This window comes from Lithobates pipiens, unplaced genomic scaffold (genome assembly GCF_037356315.1).
Source record: "Lithobates pipiens isolate NorthernLeopardFrog02 unplaced genomic scaffold, aLitPip1_a1.2 Scaffold_25, whole genome shotgun sequence".
NCBI lineage: Eukaryota > Metazoa > Chordata > Amphibia > Anura > Ranidae > Lithobates > Lithobates pipiens.
Window position 1 is genome coordinate 128,735,304 of NW_027507787.1, and position 27,519 is coordinate 128,762,822.

The 27,519-nt window shown below is 42.8% G+C and overlaps 1 protein-coding gene across 3 annotated transcripts in view; it reads left to right on the forward strand.

Annotated features, from left to right (window-relative positions):
• LOC143930508 (sperm flagellar protein 1-like) overlaps positions 1-27,519 on the forward strand; it is a 170,697-nt gene that overhangs the window by 36,675 nt on the left and 106,503 nt on the right. For all 3 annotated transcript variants that reach the window (XR_013262786.1, XM_077454863.1, XM_077454864.1), the window contains exons 4-5: positions 4,197-4,239; positions 16,567-16,651. Coding sequence is in view for 2 of the 3 variants with exons in the window: in XM_077454863.1 (XP_077310989.1) it covers positions 4,197-4,239; positions 16,567-16,651 (128 nt within the window). In the remaining variant the exon portion in view is untranslated. The remainder of the gene's footprint in view (positions 1-4,196; positions 4,240-16,566; positions 16,652-27,519) is intronic.

Consider the following 27,519-nt stretch of genomic DNA (forward strand, 5'->3'; position numbering starts at 1 on the left):
GAGCGCCAGATGTGACCGTACATGGTCGATGACTCGCTCCTGATACATTTGCAGTCTGCTTTGTCCCTCCTGTGCAATGTAAGTTATTCCTGCTTCTCCTCCCTATCTGCTGGTCCATATCTCCCTCTGAACTCCCCTCCTCTTCCTCTCTTGTGGGCACACACATGACATCACTAGACACGTCATCATCGACGTCACCTTCCCCACCGCTATAAGTAGAGATCTCGGAGTAGGCAGCAACACCGGGGACCAACCTCCTCTTTGGGCTGATCTGGGTACTGTCGTCAGACTGCTGAGTGGCGGTTGTTGCTCTTCCTCTTCCTCTTCCTCTTCCTGATCCAATACCAAGAGTGGCTGCGCATCAGAAATGTCTTGATATGGATCAGAAAATAATTCCTGTGACTCAAGCGGAAGGAATGTGGTGGTGGTGGTGGTGTTGTTGGTGGTAGTGTCTTTGGGGGTGCACATAGCAGAGAGTGAAGAAGAGGGTGCAGATCGAGAGGATGAGGAGGGTGCAGAAGAGTAAGGCTGAGTGAGCCACTCAACCAAGTCTGGTGCGTCCTTTAAAGTAATTGAACGCACCTTCTGCAACTTCCCACTTTGACTCAAGCCTGTTGCTCCTGCCCTACCCCTACCACCCCTGCGGAAGGGCCTGCCTCTTCCTCTGCCTGTCATTTTTTAAATGACCCTGTGACAAAACTCTCAGTCCCTATACTGATAAAAGACTACTGCAGCAGTAGGGCAGCAGTCAGCAGTAGTGCACCTCAACCCTATGTATTGTGGTCCTATACCAGTCCTTAAGGAATAGCAGACTGTACCTCACTCAACCCTATTTACTGTAGTACCCTAGACCTTACCAGTCCTTATAAGGACTTTTGTGGAACAAGTAGGTTGTGAATGATTAGCAGACTGTACCTCAGTCCCTATACTGATAAAGGACTACTGCAGCAGTAGGGCAGCAGTCAGCAGTAGTGCACCTCAACCCTATGTATTGTGGACCTATACCAGTCCTTAAGGAATAGCAGACTGTACCTCACTCAACCCTATGTACTGTAGTACCCTAGACCTTACCAGTCCTTATAAGGACCTTTGTGGAACAAGTAGGTTGTGAATGATTAGCAGACTGTACCTCAGTCCCTATACTGATAAAAGACTACTGCAGCAGAAGGGCAGCAGTCAAGTATAATATTCTTTCTATATTTGGAAGAAAGAATATTATACGTGTACAAACCTATTACCATACCAGTCCTGAAAAGAACCTTTGTGGACCTAATAGTAACAGCTACTGATTAAACTGACTGTTCCTCACTGCCTCACACACAGCTTCCTGCCTGTCCCTATTTAAACTGACAAAACAGAGGCTGCTGGAACAATAACTTGAATAGCACTTTTGTGGACCTAATAGTAACAGCTAATGATTAAACTGACTGTCCCTGCAGCACACAGCGTCCTGTCCCTTTCTCTACACTGACAAAAGACACTCAGGCTGCTGCAACAATCACTAGCACAGCACTGCCTCAAACCTATATCCTGAACTACACCTAACACCTATACCATGATACCAGTCCTTAAAAGAACTTTTGTGGACCTAATAGATAGCGATTTGGGTCACTGAAGTCTCTCCCTGCTCCACACAGCAACCTCTTCCTATAGTGACAGAAGAAAGAATGTAAAATGGCCACCGGATCGGGTCTATTTATAAGTTAGGGGGAATGTCCAAGTGTCCATGTGCTGTAATGTCTCAATTGGCTGTCCTGTACCCCATGATGGATGTGTCATCATAGGTCAAAGTTCTTTTACACAGTAAACACGGAAGTCCGCCGGGCAAACGGCGGCAATAGCCCGCCGATCGGGTGGATGGCGAACATCCGAAATTCGCCGCGAAACGACCGCCGGGCGAACCATTCGGCCATCCCTAGTTGTAACATGACAAAATGTGGAAAATTTCAAGGGGTATGAAAACTTTTTCTAGGCCTCTGACTCTTACCTTGGTAGTATCCTACCAATCCTTGTAAGGTTGAAAGGACCCCTTCTCTACTTTCTTATACTGGTGCACTCTATTCTGGGTTGTGGTATACACCAGAGGTACCACCGTAACTAGAAACTTCAGGGCCCCGGTGCAAGAAATCATGACGCATGATTTTGATACTTTTTTTTAGGGGCGTGGCAGTGGTGGTACTTGAGGGGTTTGGCATCAGTGGTACTTGGGGGGGGGGGTGGCAGCAGTGATGTTGAGGGGGTGGCAGAGGAGGTACTTGATAGGAGGTGGCAGTGGTGGTACTTGAAGGGGGTGGCAGTGGTGGTACTTGATGGGGGGGTGGCAGTGGTGGTACTTGAGGGACCTGGCAGCGGTGGTGCCATTCTCTCTCACCACCTCTTACTGATTGCATCCCCCCACCACTGATCTCATCCCTATTGTTGTAGAAGTGATGGGGGGGTAGGGATGGAATCAGTAAGAAGCAGAAGTGGTGGAGGTTGGGATCTATTGCACTGCAATTTGTCACTTACTTTCGCCAACATTCCTCCAGGGATGCCTATCCTCATGGGGAGAGCTCCTCCCCTTCACTTAATTGGTGTCAGCTGACTTAATTTTTCAATGTCCACTCCGCCTCCCTACATTGTCTCTGGATAGGGGGGCGGTCCAGAGGAGTGCCCGTGGCTGGCCTCTCAGTACCACAGTACAGCCATAATGGACAGGACAAGTGGGCCCCTCACATGGGTGGGCCCCTTACACTGGCAGACGGGTGGGAACCCCTGAAGTGGTGGAACTGCAGGGCCCAGTCGCAAGTGTGACTGCTGCAACCCTGATAATTCCACCACTGGTATACCTTCATCCTTGCTAATCCTTTTGTGTGGGTGTGGTTTTTCACTCTGCCCTGTCTGTTAGGAGGAATTGGGTTTAGTGAACTCCAGCTTCTACAAACCTTGTGGTTTAATTCCTTCCTAACAAGGGAATTGTTACACTATAAAATATCTCATACCCATGGCTATCTAGTCGAAAGTTTGGTTGTCTGATCAAGTAAGTTATTTTTTATCCTGCTCCTTTCTTTCCCTGTATTCAGTGGTTAGAAATGCTAGGCATGAGCCTTCTGCGTTTGACTGGCTGGCCTTTCTTTTGGTCATGCTATGTCCATTAAACTGTGCTCTTAAGTGAAGGTGTTATGTACCACCTGGGAGAACCTGATGAGTAGAGGGAGGCCTCTTGTACAGCCCCAGCTCAAGGACCACTGGAGTTGCAACAGTGGGCGCGAGAGCGCGGTGAGGTAAGAGTGCCTGCAGAGTCCTCCGGTGGTAGAGGTAGTTGATGAGTAGCAGGACCAGACTGGATTGGTGAGCAGTAGAAGGAACAGTGAATGCAGGTAAGCTGTGGATGCAGGTCAGTGGTACCAGAGCTACACAGGCTGGAAGCAGAAGACTGAAGCAGAATCAAACAAGCCAGGTCATACACAGAGGATTAGTCTATCATAAATAGACACAAATACTCTTTGTGCTATGATCTCTACATACAGTATGTTGGACCTCTCAGCGGCTTTTGCCCACCTCTTAGTCAGACTGCTTTTGGACATCTGGTCTTTTTTTTCCCCGATTTCCAGCGTCCCTAAATGGGTGATAAGGAAAGTACAATTTCTGTACTTACCATAAAATCTTTTTCTTGAAGTCAACGTCCAGACAGGTCCCGCCCCTCTCTGTAATTGGTCCGTGTACTGCTTGCTCATAAAAACTGGGACATGATGGTTATAAGGGGGATGGTTTAAATATATATATATTTTTTTTCAAATTTCTCAACTTCCTGTGTTTGTCTGTATAATCTTGACTGTTTCAGAACTACTGAGTCCCTAAACTGACTTCAAAAGATTTTACGGAGAGTACAAATTTTTTTTTTTTTTGTACTGAGTTGCTCTGTTTCAAATAGTGATGTAACACCTTACTGCAGATCGTGAGGCCCATCTGTAATTGATCCATCACATACCTCACATAACATAAACATTTGTGAAAATTACATAAGTTTTATACAGTTGTAAAATATTACATCTTGGCTTTCTTATTATGCTTCCTTAACATACATAATTCTAAATTGTCCAGTTCTTCATTCATTACTATAGGTTCATAGGATGCAAGAAATATTGTATTTGGTGAAACTGATCTGGCTGTTTAAGGTTTACATTTGATATGCAATGTTGGTTTATCCTTTGCAGGCATGTGAATACTTCAGCACACAAACTGGACAACCTACATATGGTATGTTAAAGAAAGAAGGTGTTCTATTATCTATTAGACATGTGCATTTGTTTTCGTCCGAATGCATTTTCGTCCGAATTTCAGCTATTTTCGTTTTCGTTTTGACAAACGATAACGAAAGCACAAAATCCGAAAAACGAAAGATCCGACATAAATAAATGCTTTATTTTCGTTTTCATTGTTACAACAGTTCGATATAGAATAGGAGATTCGACATGACTCTGACAACAATCTGTGTCTATAGAACCTGTGGTCAAATGTGCTTAACCTTACCTCTATTAGTCCAAGATTATATAGAGAAAATATTCGACAGAGAAAAAAGATTTGACAGAGAGAAAAGATTCTGCAAGTTACTGTCCTAAAAAGTGTTTGGGGACCCGGGTCCTGCCCCAGGGGACATGTATCAATGCAAAAAAAAGTTTTAAAAACGGCCGTTTTTTCGGGAGCAGTGATTTTAATAATAATTAAAGTGAAACAATAAAAGTGTAATATTCCTTTAAATTTCGTAGGGGGGGGGGGTTGTCTATAGTATGCCTGTGAAGGGGCGCATGTTTCCCGTGCTTAGAATTGTCCCTGCACAAAGTGTCATTTATGCAGGAAAAAAAGTCCTTTAAAATCACTCGCAGCTATTATGAATTGTCGGCTCCGTAATACAGAGAACACTCATTGAAAGTCATTGATAAAAAAATAAATAAATAAATAAGTAAAAAAGCGTGGGGGTCCCCCAAATTCAATTACCAGGCCCTTCAGGTCTGGTATGGATATTAAGGGGAACCCTGCCTCAAATTTAAGAAAAAATTTGACGTGGGGTTCCCCCTAAATATCCATAACCAGACCCTTCAGGTCTGGTATGGATATTAAGGGGAACCCCGCATCAAATTTAAAAAAAAATTGACGTGGGGTTCCCCCTAAAAATCCATACCAGACCCTTTATCCGAGCACGCAACCTGGCAGGCCACAGGAAAAGAGGGGGGGACGAGAGAGCGGCCCCCCCTCCCTCCTGAACCGTACCAGGCCACATGCCCTCAACATTGGGAGGATGCTTTGGGGGTCTGTGACCCCTCAAAGCACCTTGTCCCCATGTTGATGAGGACAAGGGCCTCATCCCCACAACCCTGGCCGGTGGTTGTGGAGGTCTGCGGGCGGGGGGCTTATCAGAATCTGGAAGCCCCCTTTAACAAGGGGACCCCCAGATCCCGGCCCCCCCCTGTTTGAAATGGTAAGGGGGTACAAAAGTACCCCTACCATTTCACAAAGAAAGTGTAAAAAATGGTTAAATAAAACAAACACACTTTTGAAAAATTCCTTTATTAAAAATAAAAAAATAAAAAAAAGATTCCAGCGGTGGTAATCCACTCTTGCTATCCAGCGATGGACGGTCATCTCTCCAGCGATGTCTCATGTCATCCAGCGCAGCGAATACATCCTTCTTCTGTCTCCTCCACGGAGACACTGCAGGCATTCCGGCGGCTGACGTTTCTTATATACGGAGGGCGGGGCCACCCGTCACCTGACCCCGCCCCCCTCTGACGCAAGGGGAAACCCCGGGTTCCCTGTGACGTATGGGTGACCCGCACCCCTCTGATGTAACACAGGCAGGTTTCCGTTACATCAGAGGGAGGCGGGGTCACCCATACGTCACGGGGAACCCCGGGTTTCCCCTTGCGTCAGAGGGGGGCGGGGTCAGGTGACGGGTGGCCCCGCCCTCCGTATATAAGAAACATCAGCCGCCGGAATGCCTGCAGTGTCTCCGTGGAGGAGACAGAAGAAGGATGTATTCGCTGCGCTGGATGAGATGAGACATCGCTGGAGAGATGACCGTCCGTCGCTGGATAGCAAGAGTGGATTACCGCCGCTGGAATCTTTTTTTTATTTCTTTATTTTTAATAAAGGAATTTTTCAAAAGTGTGTTTGTTTTATTTAACCATTTTTTACACTTTCTTTGTGAAATGGTAGGGGTACTTTTGTACCCCCTTACCATTTCAAACAGGGGGGGGGGCCGGGATCTGGGGGTCCCCTTGTTAAAGGGGGCTTCCAGATTCTGATAAGCCCCCCGCCCGCAGACCTCCACAACCACCGGCCAGGGTTGTGGGGATGAGGCCCTTGTCCTCATCAACATGGGGACAAGGTGCTTTGAGGGGTCACAGACCCCCAAAGCATCCTCCCAATGTTGAGGGCATGTGGCCTGGTACGGTTCAGGAGGGAGGGGGGCCGCTCTCTCGTCCCCCCCTCTTTTCCTGCGGCCTGCCAGGTTGCGTGCTCGGATAAAGGGTCTGGTATGGATTTTTAGGGGGAACCCCACGTCAATTTTTTTTTAAATTTGACGCGGGGTTCCCCTTAATATCCATACCAGACCTGAAGGGTCTGGTTATGGATATTTAGGGGGAACCCCACGTCAAATTTTTTCTTAAATTTGAGGCAGGGTTCCCCTTAATATCCATACCAGACCTGAAGGGCCTGGTAATTGAATTTGGGGGACCCCCACGCTTTTTTTTAAATGTATTTATTTATTTTTTTATCAATGACTTTCAATGAGTGTTCTCTGTATTACGGAGCCGACAATTCATAATAGCTGCGAGTGATTTTAAAGGACTTTTTTTCCTGCATAAATGACACTTTGTGCAGGGACAATTCTAAGCACGGGAAACATGCGCCCCTTCACAGGCATACTATAGACAACCCCCCCCCTATGAAATTTAAAGGAATATTACACTTTTATTGTTTCACTTTAATCATTATTAAAATCACTGCTCCCGAAAAAACGGCCGTTTTTAAAACTTTTTTTTGCATTGATACATGTCCCCTGGGGCAGGACCCGGGTCCCCAAACACTTTTTAGGACAGTAACTTGCAAATTAGCCTTTAAAATTAGCACTTTAGATTTTGAACGTTGGAGTCCCATAGACTTTAATAGGGTTCTAAAGTATGCTATATAGTTAGCTCCGTCGAATCTTCTTTATACATTCGACAGACACCATAAGCCTTCCAAGACAGATTCGACCGTAATTCATGTGGATTTTCGGACGAATGCAATTTTTGAACGAAAAACGAAATAAATAAAAACGAATTTCGGGAGTAACTAAATAAATTAAGTTTTCGGACGAAAACGAAATTCCGAAACGAAATATTTTACTCTGCACATGTCTATTATCTATAACTGGTTAGATACTGAGCAAATGAACCACTTGAAGACCAGGCCTTTTTTCCAGACTGTGTTTACAAGTTAAAAACAATTTTTTTTGCTAGAAAATTTCTTAGAACCGCCAAACATTATACATTTCGTTTCTAACACCCTAGAGAATAAAATAGCGGTCATTGCAATACTTTTTGTCACACTGTATTTGCGCAGCGGTCTTTTTGAATAAAAAAACTAAGATAACAGTAAAGCCCAATTTTTTTATATTGTGAAAGATAATGTTACGCCAAGTAAATTGATACCCAACATGTCACGCTTCAAAATTGCGCCCACTCGTGAAATGGCGTAAAACTTTTACCCTTAAAAATCTCCATAAGTAACGTTTTAAAAATTCTACAGGTTGCATGTTTTGAGTTACAGAGGAGATCTAGGGCTAGAATTATTGCTCTCGCTCTAAGCCCTTGTACACATGGTCGGACATTCTGACAACCAAATCCGTTGGATTTTGTCCGAAACTGTTGCATACACACGGTTGGACAAAGTTGTCGGAAAATCCAATCGTTCAGAACGTGATGACGTAATTTCGTTATGATGGGACTACATTCAGGCTAGTAGCCAATAGCTATGGTCTAGGAATTTGATCTGAGCATGCGTGGCACTTTGTCTGATCGGAATTCTCTACACACAACCGGACAAAGTCCGATCGGATCATGTTGTCAGAAAATTTTATAGCCCAGCTGGAAAACTTGGTCTGTCGGATATTCCGACGGAAACAGTCCGATGGAGCCACACACTGTTGGATTATCCGACAACACGGTCCTATCGGACGTTGTCCATCGGAATATCCGACTGTGTGTACAAGGGCTAATGATTGCGGCGATACCTCACATTTGTGGTTTCACGACTGTTTTCATATGTTGGCGCTACTCATGTTTGCATTTACTTCTGCGCGCAAGCTCGTTGGGACGGGGCGCTTTAAAAAAATTTTTTTTTCTTAGTTATATTACTTGATTTTATTTTATTTTTTCACGTTTTATTTTTTATTTTTTTAATTGGGTCACTTTTATTCCTATTACAAGGAATATAAACATCCTTTGTAATAGAAAAAAGCATGACAGGTCCTCTTAAATATGAGATCTGTGGTCAGAAAGTCCTCAGATCTCATATTTGGACTTAAATGCAGTAAAAAAAAAAAACTTGTTTAAGACGTATGGGCAGAAGTGACGTTATGACGTCGCTTCCGCCCTGCTATGGTATGGAGACGGGTGGTGGCCATCTTCGCCTCACTCGTCTCCATACCCAGCCACGAACAGGTCCTGATCGCCTCCGGAACTGCCGATGGCTCCGGTAAGCGGCAGGAGAGTGGCGGGAGGGGGGGTGGCCTTTCTCCCGCCGCTGATAATGGTGATCTCATGGCGAATCTACCGCAGAGATCACCATTATCGTAAACAGGACCGCTGGCTCAAAAGATGGATACCTCGGTTGTGTGCCGTTACCAAGATATCCATCTTTAAACTGACGACTTATATGTACAGGAGTCAGTCGGCAAGTGTTAATAAAGAATGTACATGACTTTTATTTCATAGTGACTGAGAATAAGGTATATTTACAGAAAGGGATTCATTCAGTTTCCAGTTCAAACCATTGCAAAAAACCTTGGCTTTTCAGATTTTTATTTGTTTTGTAATTTTATTTTTTTGGCTTTTCAGTTTTAGTATTGTATATTTAATTGGTTTAAGAAACAGAGGGTTTTACTAAAATCTGATTGGCCCTGACTCTGAACATGTAAGCCCTTCTACACATGGTCAGAGATTCCGACAGAGTGTGTCCTATCGGACCGTTTGGTCGGATATTGCGACTGTGTGTGGTCTCCATCAGACTGTTTCCGTCAGAATATCCGACAGACCAACTTTTCCAACTTGCCGGTGACATTTTCCGACAAAATGCTCCGATCGGACATACTCCGGTCATGTGTAGCCTACTCCGACAGACAAAGTGCCACACATGCTCAGATCAAATTCCTAGACCAAAGCTATTGGCTACTAGCCTGAACGTAGTCCCGTCGTAACGAAATAACGTCATCACGTTATGTACAATCGGATTTTCCGACAACTTAGTCCGACCGTGTGTATGCAACATCACTTCCGGACCTCTTCCGGAATTAATTATGAATTATTACTCCGACGGATTTGGTTGTCGGAATCTCCAACCATGTGTACAAGGGCTAACAAGGGCTAACAGATTTCAGCAAGACATCCAATCTATTCTGTCTTAAAAAAAGCCAGTCAGCACTTTGTAAAAATTAAGAATCTAGATGTTTTCTCATTAAATCAAATTATTATAAAAAATGTCATTACTTGAGGCTTGATCAAAAATGAGATTTTCTTGTTATAGTCTCGGCTAGCATTTTTTTTACATAACAAAAATGCATTGAAAAGGAAAGTGTGTACAGTGTATGCCCATGATTGTAGAGTTTACTTGAAAATAACTTTGATGTGGCTTTCACATTTTTATTTACTTGTTGTGGGAACTTTTTTAATGAAAATATGTTCTGTTCAATAAAATATTTGAACAAGAAAATATTTTCTGTTACGATTTGTAGATTCAACATCTTCAAAATCAATATTCAAAAACAGAATAAGCCAATGAGTGTATCATGATTTGAGCAAGCTCATAGACTTGGTCTGGGTAGTAAAGCACAATCAATGCTTTAATATTAATCAGGAAGCACAGTGTGCTATGCCTAACAAGCAGCTACTGTTTACAGTACATACTGTATACTGCACATTTATAAGCAACGCAAGGTTTTCATACTTCAATACAAATTTATGAACATATCACATGCACACATACTGTACATCTAAGAAAAATGAAAAAAGTAGTATCCTAAAATATCTTTAGTAAATCACTATAGATTAACCATTTTTCTACCAAAGTCATTTTTTTACACATGTTAAAATGCATATTTTAGGCCTAAAGATTTGTTGACCGTCCCCAAAATTGATATATTTGCTGAAAGCAGAGACCCTGTAGAATAAAATGCTGGAAGCTGCAATTCTTTTTAAGTTGGATGACAGTTGAGCACATTAAAGTTAAAAATGTTTAACTTTTTTTTTATATACTTTATTGCTATCACATAGGGAGCTAATAGCCTCCTATGTCCCCTATGTAATAGCCTAGTAGAAATAACAGGTCCTATTAGACCCCCAGTGTTACCTATGGACACCGCAGAAGCTGATCAAACATAGATTGTGCTTAATCATCTTCTTCACCAGCCAACAGCTGTGAACCCAGAGGTGACAAAATATTGTTCCCTTTTCCCCCTGCCCCAAAGCACCCACCCCCCCCATGTAGTCCAGGAGGGGAGGGGCCGCTTGCTTGCCTGCCCCCCCCCCCCTTATGGCTTACTGGGCTGCATCCTCGGATAAGGGTCTGGTGTGGATTCTGGGGGGAGCCCTATGCCAGTTTTTTTTCCATTTTGGCGAGGGTTCCCCTTCAAGATCCTCAGCGCATAAGCTGCACAGCAAGTCGGATCATCATGAGGCTCTCATAGGGAACCATTGATTTTGAATGCCGCTAAAAGCTAACGTGGCTAAACGTGCATTAACGCCAAATGCAAAAAAAGCTACTAAAGGCCTTTTTTACAGCCTGTTTTTTCCTAGTGTGGGTAGTGGCTTTGCAGCTCATTTGTTCTAACGTCCTGTGTGCATGAGGCCTAAGAGAGGATATCAGCAATACGTGAGTCTTTATGGCTACCACATCATATGAGTGTTACAATTACTAATTATTTGGAGGAGAGAAATGTCCTTTTGCAGACAGCATTAGCTAGGAAACAGGTTAATGTTGGTATTATTATGGGGAATATCAGGAATCCAGATGTTGACTTTAGTTTTCAAGTTCTTGAACTACAGGATAATTTTATGGGTCAGATGGTAGAAGCCGCAACTAGAAAAAATTGGCTGCTAGATCTGGATACAATACGAGGATGGACTGAGACTTGGCAGTTAAGGTTCAGTGTTGAAAGATACAACGTTAAGCATTTGACTGCTAAGAATTTGCAGGCAAGGTCCTCATTTGGGGGGGTCACTCTGAGAAAATTTGTGATGGAAAAAGATTTGGAGGTCCTAGTGGAACACAGACTTAGAACTAGTAACCTATGCCAGGCTGCTGCTAGTAGAGCAAGCAGAATGCTTTCACCATTAAAAAGGGTACTTATTTGAAGGATACATTGATACTCTTTTGTACTGTGTATATTTGATGTTGTAGCCAAGTATGTGCTAAATTCATTAAGTAATTCCTTTGTTCCTAACTTTTTGTAAACACAGAAGAAATGGAAAAATTTACCACCAAGAGTATGGTAAAGTAGTTTGAATTATTTGGTCCCTGCCCCTGGTTGGGTTATGTGTTGATACGAAAAGCCAGTATTCTTGATTCAGGAAAGGGTAGCGATGTCCCCATGTGTAACGTTGTCCCAACAACACATACATGGCAACAGTCAATTGGGGTATTCCCAGCAGGGGCTTGTACTGAAGGCACTGGGGTTTATTTAGTAAAGGCAAATCCACTGTGCCCTACAAGAACAGCTTTTTTGCTTGCATATGATCGGATGATAGAAGCCTCATTTGAGATCTTTCCCTCAGATCTACAGCGAATGCACTTGCAAGTGCACTTATAGTGCACAGTGGATTTGCCTTTAGTAAATAAACCCCATGGTCTCTTTAAAAGGCCTGACATGCCTGAGATCAATCTGGGTTGCCTTTAGAACCCTGCATAGACGTGATGTCCACTATACCTCTTCTGCTCAAGCCCTGAGCATGCATAGTCAGCTGTCCAGCGCCCAACAATGTAAAAACTATTTGATCTGTTCCTTTATTTATTCCTCCCAGCGAAAAAAAAGTAAAAAAATATGGCCCAGAGGATTCCATGCATGCAACTGGTGGCAGAACATGTTAAGACACTGCAGTGAGTCAACACACACAAACAGATCCACTGTTGCCCCAATTTCGCCACAGATTGCCCATGTAAAAACATATGATATGTACTGGTGGAAAAAACTTTTCACGGATCCCCCTATGTTTTTTTCATCACAACAAATCGACAGCAAAACAGAGCAAAAAATAGTGGGGCATTTACCTGTTACAGTTCTATTTTTAAGATGAAATGATGTGGAATTGAACAAAATTTCTTTGTCATTAGTAGGGATGAGCTTCGTGTTCGAGTCGAACGTACGTTCGACTCGAACATTGGCTGTTCGGCCGTTCGGCGAATTCCGAACGTTTGGGCCGTTCGCGTCAAAATTCGAGTGACGCGCGCGCGGACCACAATGCACTGCGGTGGCGCAGTGCATTGCTGCCCCATGATTGGCCAAGCATGCACTGTGACCCCGCATGCTTGGCCAATCGCAGCGCCGGCAGCGAGGAGAGCCATGATTGGCCACAGGCAGGATGCCTGTGGCCAATCATAGCTCAGGCTGTGTAGTGCACGCCCCACACTATATAAGGCCGCCTTTGAGGCGGCCTCGTGTAGTGTGTTACTTAGCATCTGAAGCAGTGGGTGTTCTGTGTACCTTCAACACAGTACACACCGATCGTTTTTGGCTGATTTCCTATCTTTCTGCTGTGTAGTGGTTGTTGTCTGTGCCCTGACTGCAGTATACACCACTATATTTACCTCACCTATATAGCTAGTGATCTAGCTTTAACCACTTAACAACTGCCCATTGCCGATTAACGGCTTCAGGGCGGTTGTTTAACTCTGAGAGGCCGTTAATTAACGGCCTCCCAGAATTCTGCTCTCGCGTGCCCCGAGGTGCGCGCACTCGAGAGCATCAGTGACCGCCGGGTCTACAGGACCCGGCGCATCACGGATCACGGTAAACGGCCGCTCATAGCGGCCGTTTACCACGTGATTGCTCCGTCAAATGACGGAGTGATCACTTGGAAACAAACCGGCGTCATGTTATGACGCCGGTTCCTCCCTCCCCTCTCTGTACCGATCGGTACAGCGGAGGGGAAAGAGATCGGTGTCAGCAGCGATGTGGGCTGCATCTGCAGTGCCCACATCGCTGCTCACCGAATTTAACCCCTCAATTCCCTGCCAATACTCTGCAATACCAGTGCATACTCTGCAGTACCCTGCCATTACTCTGCAGTACCCCGCCATTACTCTGCAGTACCCCGCCATTACTCTGCAGTGCAGTACCCCGCCATTACTCTGCAGTACCCTGCCATTACTCTGCAGTGCAGTACCCCCCATTACTCTGCAGTACCCTGCCATTACTCTGCAGTACCCCCCATTACTCTGCAGTAACCCCCATTACTCTGCAGTAACCCCCATTACTCTGCAGTACCCCCCAATACTCTGCAGTACCCGCCATTACTCTGCAGTACCCGCCATTACTCTGCAGTACCCCCAATACTCTGCAGTACCCTGCCATTACTCTGTAGTACCCCCCAATACTCTGCAGTACCCTGCTATTACTCTGTAGTACCCCGCCAATACCCCGCCAATACTCTGTAATACCCTGCCATAAATTGCCATACCCAGCCATACTCAGAGATACCCAGCCATACTCGGTGATACCCTGAAATACCCAGCCATAGACGCCCCCCCACCCCTCACCGCCCTCCGGTGCTTCTACCAACTCGCCAGTACGATCAAAGCCAGAATCTTTTTTTTATTTTTTATTTCAGGCTTCCCAGCCTAGAGGTGAGATGTGGGGTCATATTGACCCCCCAGATTTCACTGTAAAGAGGACCTGTCACCCCATATTCCTATTACAAGGGATGTTTACATTTCTTGTAATAGGAATAAAAGTGATCAAAAATATATTTTTGGGGAAAAAAATGTCAAACTAAAATAAAATAAAATAAATAAAGTAAAATGAACAATAAAAAAATAAAATAAAAATTAAAGCGCCCATGTCCCCATGTGCTCGCATGTGCCACACATGTGAGGTATCGCCGAGAATGTTAGAGCGAGAGCAATAATTCTAGTCCTAGACCTCCTCTGCAACTCAAAACATGTAACCAGTAAAAAAATTTTTAAAGCGTCGCCTATGGGGATTTTTTAAGTAGCGACGTTTGGCGCCATTCCACGGGCATGTGCAATTTTGAAGAGTGACATGTTTGATATCTATTTACTCAGCATAACTTCATCTTTCACTTTATGCAAACATTGGGCTAACTTTACTGTTTTTTTTGTTTGTTTTTTAAGCACGTTTGAAAAATTGCTGTGCAAATACCGTGTGAGATAAAAATTTGCAACGACCACCATTGTATTCTCCAGGGTCTTTGCTAAAAAAAAAAATATATATATAATGTTTTGGGGTTCTCTGTAATTTTCTAGCAAATAAATGATGATTTTTACATGTAGGAGAGAAATGTCAGAATTGGCCTGGGTGCTCCAGAACGCCTGATGGCGCTCCCTGCATGTTGGGCCTCTGTATGTGGCCACGCTGTGTAAAAGTCTCACACATGTGGTATCGCCGTACTCGGGAGTAATAGCAGAATGTGTTTTGGGGTGTAATTTGTGGTATGCATATGCTGTGTGTGTGAAATAACCTGATAATATGACAATTTTGTGGAAAAAAAAAAAAAGGAAATAGGCCGTCAGTACTTCAGGTGTGATCAATTTTCAGATATTGGCACCATAGCTTGTGGACTCTATAACTTTCACAAAGACCAAATAATATCCACCAATTTGTACTTATTTTTACCAAAGATATGTAGTAGTATGAATTTTGGCCAAAATTTATGAAGAAAAAATGACTAATCTGCTAAATTTTATAACAGAAACGAAGAAAAATTCATTTTTTCGCAGAATTTTCGGTCTTTTTTTCTTTTATAGCACAAAAAATAAAAAACCCAGCAGTGATTAAATACCACCAAAAGAAAGCTCTATTTGTGTGAAAAAAGTGCCCAGTGGTCAAGTGGTTAATAATAGAGCTTGCAGTCAGTAGTGTTAGGAGATAGTGCGTGCTATCTGCGTGCTCTGTACCCAGTACATACCGCTATAATATAGGGCAGGCCCCTACTTTCAAACATCCAACTTACAAACATCTCCTACTTGCAAACGCAAGGAGACAGCAGCAAGTGAGATGAAAAAAGATGGACGACAAAACAAATTATACAGGGGTGATAACCCTTCCCTATGTTTTCCAAAAAGCTTAAAAATCGTTTTTTTTGACTGGAGCTACACTTTAAAAATGTACCGGTTGAAAATGACAAACAGATTCAACTTAACACAACAAACCTACACAGTCCCTGTCTTGTTTGCACCGCCTGTATACTGCTGTTCTGAGTATATAGGGCCTGGGGGCCACACGCATTTCCTTTTTTTAATATGGGTACGGGGTTCCCCTTAATATGCGTACAAGACCCAAATAGGCTGGTAATGGGCAGGGAGGGCTACCCATGCCATGTTTCTCAATGATTTTCAACCATATTGCAGGAACCAGATATAACATTAAAACCGCAAGCAGTTTTAAATGGTGTTATTTCCGTTTAATGTCATTTTGTGCAGGGACTGTTCTAAACACGGGAAACACGTGGCACTTCACAGGCATACTACAGACACCCCCCAGGCACCATATTTAAAGGAATATTTCACTTTTTTTTTTCACTTTAATCGTCATTAAAATCAGTGCTCCCGCCAAAACGGCAGTTTTTAAAACTTTTTTTTGCAGTGACCCATGTCCCCTGAGGCAGGAGGCAGGTCCCCAAACCCTTTTTAGGACACTATCTTGCATATTAGCCGTTAAAATTAGCACTTTCCATTTCGAACGTTCGAGTCCCATAGACTTCAATGGGGTTCTAACGTTCGTACCGAACGCGGGGGTCGTTCGCAAGTTCTGGTGCGAACCGAACCGGGGGGTGTTCGGCTGATCCCTAGTCATTAGGAAAACTCCCATGTGCGGTCCAGAAAACCCATACAGACTGATAATTAGCAGATACATGAAGGATGACTATACCATTCCTTTTCTGGACCCCTCCCCTCTTGACTACAGTGAAAAATATAAAAGAAAAGCAAGCATGTTACAATATGAATGGTATTCCAAAAATGTCTGTAGGTTTAACTAATCAAAAATATGCAGCCTGTGGCTATCCACTGAATACATGGTTTATGCTGGCCTAATGTAAATTGTAGTGTGGACTTTGTTTTTCTTAATAGAGTCGTATTTTATTGTTTCAGGTTCTACAGCTATTACTTTACCCACATATGGCAGGACATTTCCCCATGTAGGTCCAACAGATCAGGCACCCAATCACCCAAAAAGGTATGATATAAATATGGTTTAGATTGATTTGGAATACATGTAATTGAGGACAAGTTACAGATTTGTTATACTGCTTGTTATATGGAATGACCAAAAATACTGCTATAATTTAGGCCCAGGGCTTGTACCGAAACTTTACATATTTAGTATATACTGTACAAATAACATAATACAAAGGAGAAAATAACTTCAGGGTAAATGTCTTTTTTTTTTTACATGATAAGCTTCACCCAGTGAATTTTTAAGCTATTGTGTGTCCTTCATTCACCCAGTAAACTGAGTTTTTTTGGATTCATGTACAAAAATCCTAACGTCTTTCTATTTGTACTCTAGTGGCATAAGTTTTCTATTTAATGTGTTGTTAAGGCTCAGTAAGTAGAATTAGTTCTGCCCATGGGTGTGTTTATAATGAAACACAGTTCATTTAATATGATAATTTCATATGAAATCTAATAAATTAAGTATGTGATGTGGTGAGTTCAACTTGGTATTCCCAAAAAAATAATTGAATTGTAATTAGAGATACATGCAAACACATTTAAAAATGTATACATACCATATATACCTGGCATCTCGCCTACAGTCTTCTGCTAGGTCCACCAGGTCCTCAGCCTGAGATTGCTGCTTTCCAGTTTTCCACTGCCCATTGAGATTGAGACCACCTCCCTGTTCCATTAGTGTTCTTTCATTGATACCTGCCATTATTTTGCATTAGTGGCCAAAATAGCACATTCCCCTAATAAATAGCACATTTCCTGATAATGACGTTGTACAGGTGCCAGTTACCATATAAACACCATAAAAATGAATAGCCATATACTGTACATATTTAATACCCCTGATGACATTAAAATTGGTGGCCAGTCTTAAACTGATTATAGTCACATCATCCACATGCCCAGTTGGTAAAACTGCTTGAATGGCCAAAAGGTCCACACAGATAATTTGCTCTGCACTGATGATCCTCACCCCTTCTTTTGGCTGCAACTAGGCTGATATGAGTGGATTGATTCACAGAAAGTAATTATTTCTGTTCAAAACTAGTTCTTAAGGCCCGTACACACAATTTTACTTTTTGACAACAAACATGCAAATTAGCTGTTTTAACCACTTAAGGACCGCCGCATGCCAATGTACGTCATCACAATGGCATGTACAGGCACAAGCACGTACATGTACGTGCTTGCCTTCCAGAGGGTGGGGGGTCCGATCAGACCCCCTCCCGCTGGATGAGGCGGTCCGGTTCGCTTTAGGAGCGATCCGGGATGAGGGGATGGCCATCCCCTCTCGATCGCTCCTGGCGAATGAGAAGCTTCCTCCCACTGTGTATAGTAAACACAGGCAGGGAGGAAGTGATGTCATTCTCCTCGGGGCAGTCTTTTAGACTGGACTACGAGGAGAAGACTGAAAGTAAGTGTGCACCAACACTACACTAACGCGTAGGCACACACAGGCACACAAACCCCCCCGATCCCCCCTCGCCCCCCCCCCCCAGTCACAGTGTCACTGATTGCAGTGATCATTTATTTTCTGATCACTGCATTCAGTGTCAGTTGTGACAGTAAAAACTGTCAGGGTAGTTAGTGTTAGGTCCAGGGTAGCCCCCTACCACCCCCAATAAAGGTTTAACCCCCTGATTGCCCCTAGAGTTAACCCTTTCACCCCCTTTTGCCAGTGTCACTAAGCGATCATTTTTCTGATCGCTGCATTAGTGTCACTAGGTAGCTAGTTATTTTTTTAAGTTCACCGCCGGGTTTTTATAGCGCTAGGTACCCCGATATACTACCCAATAATGGTTTTAACCCCCTGATTGCCCCTAGTTAACCCTTTCACCCCCTTTTGCCAGTGTCACTAAGCGATCGTTTTTCTGATCGCTGCATTAGTGTCACTGGTGCCGCTAAGTAGCTAGTTATTTTTTTAGGTTCACCGCCAGGTTTTTATAGCGCTAAGTACCCCCATATACTACCCAATAACGGTTTTAACCCCCTGATTGCCCCTAGTTAACCCTTTCACCCCCTTTTGCCAGTGTCACTAAGCGATCATTTTTCTGATCGCTGCATTAGTGTCACTAGTGTCGCTAGGTAGCTAGTTATTTTTTTAGGTTCACCGCCAGGTTTTTATAGCGCTAGGTACCCCCATATACTACCCAATAATGTTTTTAACCCCCTGATTGCCCCTAGTTAACCCTTTCACCCCCTTTTGCCAGTGTCACTAAGCGATCATTTTTCTGATCGCTGCATTAGTGTCACTAGTGTCGCTAGGTAGCTAGTTATTTTTTTAGGTTCACTGCCAGGTTTTTATAGCGCTAGGTACCCCCATATACTACCCAATAATGGTTTTAACCCTCTGATTGCCCCTAGTTAACCCTTTCACCAGCGATCACAGTATAAGTGTCACTGGTGATGCTGGTTAGCCAGTTAGTTATTTAGGTTCCCCATCAGGTTTTTATATAGCGCCAGGGACCCCCATATATTACCTAATAAAAATTTGAACCCCCTGATTGCCCCTAGTTAACCCTATAACCAGTGATCACCGTATAAATGTTACGGGTGACTCTGGTTAGTTTGCTTTTTATAAGCATCAGGGCACCCACCATTTATTACCCAATAAAGGTTTAACCCCCTGATCACCCGGCGGGTGATATCAATTAGGTTTTAGGGTCAGGGTCTGCGTCGCCCCAGGCAGCGCTAGGTTAGTGCCAGTACCGCTGGCAGATCTATACTAGCTATACTAGCGTCCCCAGCAGTTTAGGGTTCCAAAAAAACGCATTGTTAGTAGGATCAGCCCAGATACCTGCTAGCACCTGCGTTTTGCCCCTCCGCCCAGCCCACCCAAGTGCAGTATCGATCGATCACTGTCACTTACAAAACACTAAACACATAACTGCAGCGATCGCAGAGTCAGGCCTGATCCCTGCGATCGCTAACAGTTTTTATTTTGGTAGCGTTTTATATTTAAATCCGGAAGGCAGTGCTTGGTTTTCGGGGTCCCGTACGTGGCTAGGCTCCCAAAAAGTCCCCCACATGTGGTATCCTCGTACTCGGGAGAAGCAGCAGAATTTATTTTGGGGTATAATTTGACTTATGCCCATAGCATGTGTGAGCAATAGATCATTTAGTGACAACTTTATGCAAAAAAAAAAAATTGTAATATTCCTGCAACTTGTGGCAAAATATAAAATAGTTCATGGACTCAACATGCCTCTCAGTAAATAGCTTGGGGTGTCTACTTTCCAAAATGGGGTCATTTGGGGGGGTTTTGTGCTATTTTGGCATTTTATGGCCTTCGAAACTGTGATAGGTAGTGAGGAGTGAAATCAAAAATTTGCACCCTTAGAAAGCCTGAAGGCAGTGATTGGTTTTCGGGGTGCCGTACGCATCTAGACTCCCAAAAAGTCCCACATATGTGGTATCCTCGTACTCAGGAGAAGCAGCAGAATATATTTTGGGGTGCAATTCCACATATAACTATGGCATGTGTGAGCAATATATCATTTAGTGACAACTTTTTGTAAACTTTTTTTTTTTTTGTGTCATTATTCAATCACTTGGGACAAAAAAAAATATTCAATGGGCTCAACATGCCCCTCAGCAATTTCCTTGGGTTGTCTACTTTCCAAAATGGGGTCATTTGGGGGGGGGGGTTGTACTGCCCTGCCATTTTAGCACCTCAAGAAATGAGATAGGCAGTCGTAAATTAAAAGCTGTGTAAATTCCAGAAAATGTACTCTAGTTTGTAGACGCTACAACTTTTGCGCAAACCAATAAATATATGCTTATTGACATTTTTTTTTACTAAAGACATGTGGCTGAATAAATTTTGCCCTAAATGTATTACTAAAATTGAGTTTATTCGATTTTTCTTATAACAAAAAGTAGAAAATATCTTTTTTTCTCCAAATTTTCAGTCTTTTTCAATTTATATCGCAAAAAATAAAAATCGCAGAGGCAATCAAATACCATCAAAAGAAAGCTCTATTTGTGAGAAGAAAAGGACGCAAATTTCGTTTGGGTACAACATTGCATGACTGTGCAATTACCAGTTAAAGCAGTGCAGTGCGAAATTGTAAAAAGACCTCTGGTCCGTAGGCCGCGTACACATGGGCGGATTGTCTGCCCAACTAAGTTCGTCAGACAATCCGACAGACAGTCCGTCCAAATTTTGAATGAACGGACTTGACCACACACGATGAACAGACAGTCCGCTGAAAACTTGCGCGATGACGTGTACAGCACGTACGACGGGACTAGAAAAACGACGTCCAATACACTGCAATGCAACCTTCGGCCGTGTAAATCCTTTCTGAGCATGCGCCATACTTAGTCCGTCCAACTTGCCTACACACGAGCGGACTGTCCGCTGAAACCAAGTTTGGACGGACAAAACCAAGTTTGGACGGACAAAATTACGGAAATTCCGAAAGACAAAGTCCGTCAGACTGTCCGCTGAAAAAGTCCGCTGAAGCCCACACACGAGCGGATTGTCCGCTGAAACACGGTTCAGCGGACTAAGTTGGGCAGACAATCCGCCCGTGTGTACGCGGCCTTAGGCTGAAAATTGGTCCGGGGCTGAAGTGGTTAAGGCAACATCCAACTGTGTGTACGCTCCATCGGACAAACTTTTTCGGTTTTCATCTGACTTTTGTTGGCTGTGTAAACGGACAAACTTTTTGACAACATAAGTCAGATGGAGCAAAGTCTGATCGTGTGTACACAAAACCATCAGACTTTTGTACAAAGTACAAACACGCATGTTCAGAACCAATCCAAAATATCAGACAACAATACAGAAGATGACCAAAGAGTGGCGCCGGAGTAATTGAACGTCCTCTTTTGAAGTGTCATCAGTATTGTGAAACATCACTATGTTCGTGGTCGTTGCCTAAAAAGTCAGATCGTGTGTATGCAATACAAATTTACGGCCAATGCCCTTTGTCCAAAAGTCCACGGGAAAGTTTGTACTATGTCCGATTATGTGTATGAGGCTATACATTATATTTCACAGCAAAAAGGGAAGGAAGGAGTGAATGATAAATCAGGGGGGTGATTTATTTTGTTGACAAACCCCTTGCACCCCTCAGCAGGTCCTCTACCCCATCATCCCATAGCAACCACATGAGTCGCTATAGGCAAAATTACACTGTTGTTCACAGAAAATGTCCCTGAAAATGAATGCCCCCCCAAAAAATGTATCCCTGTTATTATATACGGGTGTTACAGATAATATCCCTAATAACATGTTTCCCTTTTAATATGCCACCCTGGCAATGTACTGCATTTTATACATGGCACCTCTGTGATCATATGCCTGTATACTGGCTTTTGTAACTTGAATCCTATAAGAAGGGTATCAATAGAAACAGTGGTATCAAACTTACAATTGCACCTCTGATAGTAAATAATTTTGTTTGCAGTAAAATGGCTTAATTTTCTGGCTTCCAAACCATTAATTTATTAGAAAGACCCCTTGATGTATTTGCACAGTCACTGAGCTGCTCCAGTGTGTGTACGTGCTTGTACATTCTTAATAAAGTTACTTTGAAACATTTACAGTGAAAGCTTCTAACTAGTATGTAAATAAAATTGTGGAAAACCACGGAGGAATGTCATGTACTCGGGGTAACTTTAAACCTTAGTGAGGAAAATTGATGAGTTATCTGTAGCAGCCAATTAGGTTTTGCATTTCTTTCTGTAATCTGCTCTAAAATTAGAAAGCAAGAATTGGATTTGTAGCTAAATGGCTGCATTTTTCTCTAATTTGGCTTTAGTAGGCATGACTCACAAGAAAGACCCAGCTGTGCTTTAATGCCAATGCATTTACATTCATTTATTAATCTTTTGTTCTGAATGGGAACCTTGGCATTTATTTATATAACTGTTATCTGTACAGAGTCTCCCCATTATTCTTATTTCGATTAATGGTCAACATAGCATCAAAGGTTGATATCTGAGATGGGAAAGAACAAAATTCTATCATTTGCTGGGATCTGGTGAACAGAAGGTAGATGCTCCAAGGTCTCAAGAGATAATAATAATTCATTGCAGGCTACTAGCAGCCGGGGGTTCAAACTCCCAGATTAGACACAGGAAACTGAGGTCAGAAGTTAAAAGATTTCTTTGCTTTTCTTAGTTCACTTTCCCATAGGCAGGGGTCTTTCCAGACAGAAACATTCTTATTTTTGCAGTTTTCCGCAAAAGTAATAGTCATATTAAAGATAAACATCAGGGTTTTAGAACAGCACAAAAAGTTTACCTTTTGCATGGAGAAAAAAATGTTCACATGTGCGTAAACAAAAGAGCAGAGTTTTTTTTTAAATTATTTCTTTAAGCATTTGGGTGGGTATATTATTAATTATGGATTTATTTAAATTGAGTTGTAACTTTGATGTTTTAATCTTGCACTCCTAATAGGTCCCAAAAAACTATTTTGGCTATATACCTGTACAACACAAGTTAAAATACATAACCTCCAACCAATGAATGCAAATGTTTATGTTTTAACAGTAATTCAGTAAAGTTTATCGAATTAATGAATTGAAGTGATTCCATCCAACATTCATCAGATTCTCTGCTGCAACTTAATACTATAAGATTGCCAGTAACATTACAGTAAAACATTTTTTAATTTCAATAAGTTTTTATTGAGAAATAAGTATGCAGATTACAAGTTAAAGAAGTAATCATGACAATAAGTCGTTAACAGTATATGATGCGGTGTTGGTACAATCATTGCGGAAATATAACAAAGGGGGTACAAAATAGTGAAGAAAAGGTTAGGTCGTTTGCAGTACAAAGTCTGAAAGATAAGGGGGTCAGTCCCTCGTTCCAGGCACCCCAAATGGGAGCACACTGTACCCAAGAGCGATGAGCCGCTCCCTTCGCCAAGGTTTCGATGTTAATGAACTTTTGCAATGCATTCAGTCTATGCGATCGCTGTTTTGATAAGCTGTTCCAATGGAAAGTACAGAACAGAATCGACTATGGAATAACCAAAACAGTAATGTTAACATAGGAAACAAATAGAGGTATCCTGTTGGTAGTAATCAGTAGAAGATTATAGGCTACATAACGGGGGAGAGAGGGAAAGACAAAAAAAAAAAAGGGAGTGGGGGGAGGGAGTGTACAGGTAGGTGAGGATCTGAGCAAAATGTGTCTCTCAGAGATTATCAAGAGTTGTCAGTGAAATATAGGCTTGGTCCTTTCATACCATTCTAGCCAAGCCTCCCATCTGTGTGTCAGTTTAGATAAGGAACCTTCTGCCGAGGCATACATGCGTTCATACATGCCGTGTAGATGTGTCACTCTTATGACTTCTGTATGGAATAAATGGTCAGGGGATTTCCAGTTACGTACAATAACCAATCTTGCTGCTAGACATATATGGGTGACTATGCTTTGAAGATTGTGTGGGTAATTATCAATTCCAATGTTAAGGAGTGCCAGTTCTGGAGTTGGGGGGGAGGCGATATGTGTGATGTCTGATATGAGGTGAAAGGTGTTTATCCAAAATTGAGTCAATTTAGGGCATTCCCAAAGAATGTGGTATAAGGTACCTGGGAGGCCGCAGAGTCTCCAGCAGTTAGGATCAGTGGTGGGACTAAATCTGTGTATTTGTGTAGGGGTAAGGTACCACCGAAGGTTGCATTTGTGGGAGAGATCCCAAAGGTTAGCTGATTTAGTCACCACGAAAGTGACGCATATTGCGTTGTGCCATTGCTGTGTAGAATATGTGGTATTTAGATCCCTTTCCCAGGTCAGCATAGGGGGCAATTTCTCAAAGCTATTTTTATCATCCAGAAGAGCGTAAAAGAGAGAGATACCCTTGGTCAATGTGGAGTTTTTGGATAGGTAGTGCCAAGCCGCTGTCGGTATGGTACGTCGGAGGGAGGGAGTATTTAGGAGACAGTGCGATATCTGGACATATTTAAAGTAGTCTGTGAGGGGCAATGAGAATTTTTCCTGTAAGGAGGTGAAAGGGAGTATAAATTCGTTGTCAGTGTCATATAAGTCTGAAATGTGAGATATACCTTTGTTTTTCCAAGAGGAAGTCTGTAAGTCTGCTATCAGTAAGTGTAGCGTTTCTATGGGGAGAGGAATTTCGCAGGTAGGAGCTGTGGTGGGTAAGTGGTCGAACAGATAAGTAAAGGCTGCCGATGTTGCTTTAATGGTTGGGGATAGATGGTGATCATTTTTTCTAATTTTTGGTGCGGATAAAAGCCAATTCTGTAAGTTCTTGCCTAAGACTTGGGAAGCTTCCATATTGCTCCAGTGATTATTTGGATCAGTGATAAACCAAGCTTTGAGTTGAGCTAGAATTGCCGCGTAATAGTAGTGTTTAATATCTATGTATCCCATGCCACCTATTCTTCTGTGCTTCGTAAGAAGATGTCGTGCTATTCGAGATTTTTTACCTTACCAAACAAATTTACGGAGTATGGACTGAATTTGTGTAAAAAAGGAGGATGGTAGAGGTATGGGTAGTGCTCTGAATAAGTAGAGTAGCTGGGGGAGTTTGAGCATCTTAAATGCTGCGAGTCTGCCTGATGTGGAGAGCGTGAGTTTAGAAATGTTGGCTAGGTCTGCGGGAAGCTTAGTTAAAAATGGAACGAAATTTGCTTTGTATAAGGCAGCAGAGGTAGATGTAAGATTAGTACCCAGGTAAGTGAGGGAATTCGGAGACCATGCATATTGATATCTGTTGCGCAGGTGTTGTTGGTGTGATTGAGGCAAAGCTAGAGGTAGTATGTAAGATTTGGTCACATTAACCTTATAATAGGATACACAGCTGAATTCATCTAATAATCTTTGCACAGAAGCCAGGGAAGAGGAAGGATTAGTTAATGTGAAGATCACATCATCAGCAAAGAGGCTGATTTTGTGTTCTTTATCACCAATAGAAACACCCGATATAAGTATGTGGGATCTCACTTTAGCCGCAAGGGGTTCAATTAACAAATCAAAGATTAGGGGTGAAAGGGGGCAGCCTTGGCGCGTGCCATTGGTTATATCAAACTCAGTGGATAACATGGATGAGCAGTAGACTTGTGCTGATGGGGTGGAGTATAAGGCCAAGATTGCCATCAATATATGTCCTTGGAAGCCGAATTTTTCCAAAGTTTGTTTTAGATATTGCCAGTGGACCCGATCGAATGCCTTCTCCGCATCCAAAGATAGAAGCAGAGAAGGCATCCGATGGGCCACTGTGTGGTGGATTATGTTAACCATTCGTCGGGTTGCGTCAGACGTCTGGCGACCTTTAATAAATCCTGATTGGTCAGGGTGTATCAATTGCGGCATTAAATCAGACAGTCTATTAGCTATTACTTTAGCAAAAAGTTTAACATCATGATTTAGTAGGGAGATAGGACGGAAGTTGTGTGTTGAGGTGGGCTCCTTCCCTGGCTTCGGAATTGTTATGATTAAAGCTTTCAGCATTTCATGTGGAAAAGAGGCCGAGGAGGCAGCAGAATTAAACACTGAAGTAATGTGTTTGGTGAGTATATGATGAAATTGTTTAAAGTATTCTTCCACAAAGCCGTCAGGCCCAGGTGCTTTGTTGTTGGGTAAGGATTGGATGGCATGGGTAATTTCTAGCATCGTGAAGGGTGCGTTTAGTTCATCTAATTGGAGAGGAGATAGGCTGGGCAGACAAATTGAGTCTAAAAATGTTTTTATTTGTAAGGACGTTGGCTGGGGTTGATTTGGGTCATCTTTCAAGTTATAAAGAGTACTATGGTAGGTACTAAAGGCGTTGGCAATGGCTTGTGGATCAGTCAGTTTGGCATTAGTATGTGGATGGTGAACGTAGGGAATATGGGATTTAGCGGAGTAGCCCTTAATCTGGTGGGAGAGCAGTTTACCTGGTTTATTGCTTTCAGCATAAAATCTCATTTTTAAACGTTTTTGGAATTTGTCATGGGTTTCTATCAATAAAGCTCTTAGTTCTAATCTGAGGGCAATAAGTTTTGATTTAAGTGCTTGTGTAGGAGTTTGCTTATTAAGGAGATCAGTAGATTGGATGTCTGCCAATAGGGTGTTCATTCGCTGCCTCCTTTGCCTCCTGTCCCTAGCCCCCAATTGAATAAAAAGACCGCGCATATACGCTTTATGCGCAGACCACAGAACATGAGGGTCAGTTACTGATCCCGTATTTTGTTCAAAGAACGACACTAGATTGTCCTGTAGAACTTGTGCATATTGTGGGGATTGCAGTATCCTGGTGTTCAATTTCCATAAGTAGGTCGGAGTGCATTTAGTGGTATCCTCAATGGTTAAACTTACAGGGGAGTGGTCAGACCAGGAGGTCAGATGAATAGTAGAAGCAGAGATTTTCTGCAGAGTCCACGGGTCAGTGAGAAAAAGGTCAATATGTGAATAAGAATTGTGACAAGGAGAGAAAAACGTGAAGTCTTTTTTATCTGCGTGGGTACACCTCCATACATCATAAAGTCCCAGCTCATGTAGAAGCGAGTTTAATTCTGGACGTCTCCTTGTGGTGTGAGATGATGCATCTAGGATTGGGTCAGGGGTGCAATTGAAATCGCCACACCATATGATTGCACCATGCTGAATTGCTTTAACTTTTTTGTGTAGCTTTCGAAGGAAGCGAAATTGATGGGTATTGGGGACATACACATTAACTATAGTATAGGGGGCATCATTAATATGACATTTCAGAATGATATACCGTCCTCCTGAATCTAAAAGGCATTGGTCTTGGCGAAAAGCCAGAGAGTTGCTAATAGCTATGAGCACTCCCTTCTTTTTCTGATCTGCGCTAGCTGTGTAGATATTATTAAAGTTCCTATTGGTGCAGGAGGGTGGGTTGTTGGCTAAGAAGTGCGTCTCTTGTGCACAAAGTATGTCGCA